Genomic DNA, 1,442 nt, shown 5'->3' with positions numbered 1-1,442 from the left:
TCAGGGCAATTGTTACCACCCACCTTTCGTGTCTCCCCTTTTTTTCCTCACAGATTGTAAGCTTGCGAGCAGGGCCCTCATTCCTCTTGGTATTTGTTATAATCTATGTGATTATTGTTACGCTGTAATGTCTATTGTCTCTACAAATACCCTCTGAAATGTAAAGTGCGGCGGAATATGTCGGCGCTATAGAAATAAAATTTATTATTATAATAGATAGATAACCGATAGTTATTCTTCCCTCAATAAAAGTAATATGCTGTGAAATTTTCCTACAGACAGCGAGAGCTGCATGAAATGCCAAAATGACGAATGGCCAAATGAGAAGAGAGACCAATGTCTGCCTAAAGTGATGGAATTCATCTCTTACCAGAATGACACAATGGCTTCTGTATTCTCCTGTATCTCGGTCTTTGGATGTCTTGTGACCGGCTTCACATTTGGGATATTTATTTCCTACCGGGACACTCCTATTGTGAGAGCCAATAACCGGAACCTGAGTTACCTCCTCCTGGTCTCCATCTTTCTCAGCTTTCTCTCTGTGTTTTTGTTCCTTGGTCGTCCCAATGATGTAACTTGTAGGTTACGTGAAACCAGTTTTGGATTTTTCTTCTCAGTAGCCATCTCTTCACTTCTCGCCAAGACGGTCATGGTTTGTGTTGCTTTTAAGTCCACCAAGCCTGGAAGCATTTGGAGAAAATGGCTGAATGTGAAACTGCCCTATACCATAGTGTTGTTGTGTTCATCCCTTCAGGTTGTAATCTGTGCTTTCTGGTTGTCTATTTCTCCCCCATTCCAAGATCTGGACACTGATTCTTATCCTGGGATTCTCATCATTCAGTGTAATGAAGGCTCAGATATCTGGTTCTACTCCATGTTGGGTTTTCTGGGGCTCCTGGCAGCTGTGAACTTTGTCCTGGCTTTCTTGGTGAGGACATTACCGGACAGCTTCAATGAGGCCAAGTACATCACCTTCAGCATGCTAGTGTTCATCAGTGTCTGGATTTCCATGATCCCGGCTTATCTGAGCACCAGAGGGAAGACCATGGTGGCTGTGGAGATATTTGCAGTGATGGCTTCCAGTGCTGGACTTTTAGGTTGTGTGTTTTTCCCTAAATGCTTTATTATTTTGTTTAAATCTGGAATGAATAAAAAAACGGAGCTGCTCGGAAAAAGAAAGGAATGACTGCACAATCTTAGGAACCACTGATAATAATGACTAATTCTGTACATTAGACCCTTAGAAACCATTTTAAAGTAAGATGCAAGATTCTCTATCAACCCGTTATCTCCAGTAATTGATGCATTTATCAGGACGTCCCATATTTGTATTAGAGTTTGTGAAATGTAGAAATTTCTCTGAGGTTTGGTAAATTATCTGCTTCCTCCTTAAAAGAGAATCTTTTACCAGTTTCTCCATGTTAAACCGGACTCATCATGGA

General features: G+C 41.3%; 1 protein-coding gene across 1 annotated transcript; it reads left to right on the top strand.

Moving 5' to 3' along the window:
- Positions 1-382: 382 nt before the first annotated feature.
- LOC141098863 (vomeronasal type-2 receptor 26-like) lies at positions 383-1,186 on the top strand. Its single transcript, XM_073586823.1, has one exon. The coding sequence runs from the start codon at positions 383-385 to the stop codon at positions 1,184-1,186; it is 804 nt and encodes a 267-aa protein (XP_073442924.1).
- Positions 1,187-1,442: the final 256 nt, after the last annotated feature.

Source organism: Dendrobates tinctorius, unplaced genomic scaffold, assembly GCF_039654945.1.
Source record: "Dendrobates tinctorius isolate UK_male_01 unplaced genomic scaffold, ASM3965494v1 ptg000095l, whole genome shotgun sequence".
Lineage (NCBI taxonomy): Eukaryota > Metazoa > Chordata > Amphibia > Anura > Dendrobatidae > Dendrobates > Dendrobates tinctorius.
The sequence above is the reverse complement of the archived record's forward strand: the minus strand, read 5'-3'. Positions and strand labels throughout refer to the sequence as shown.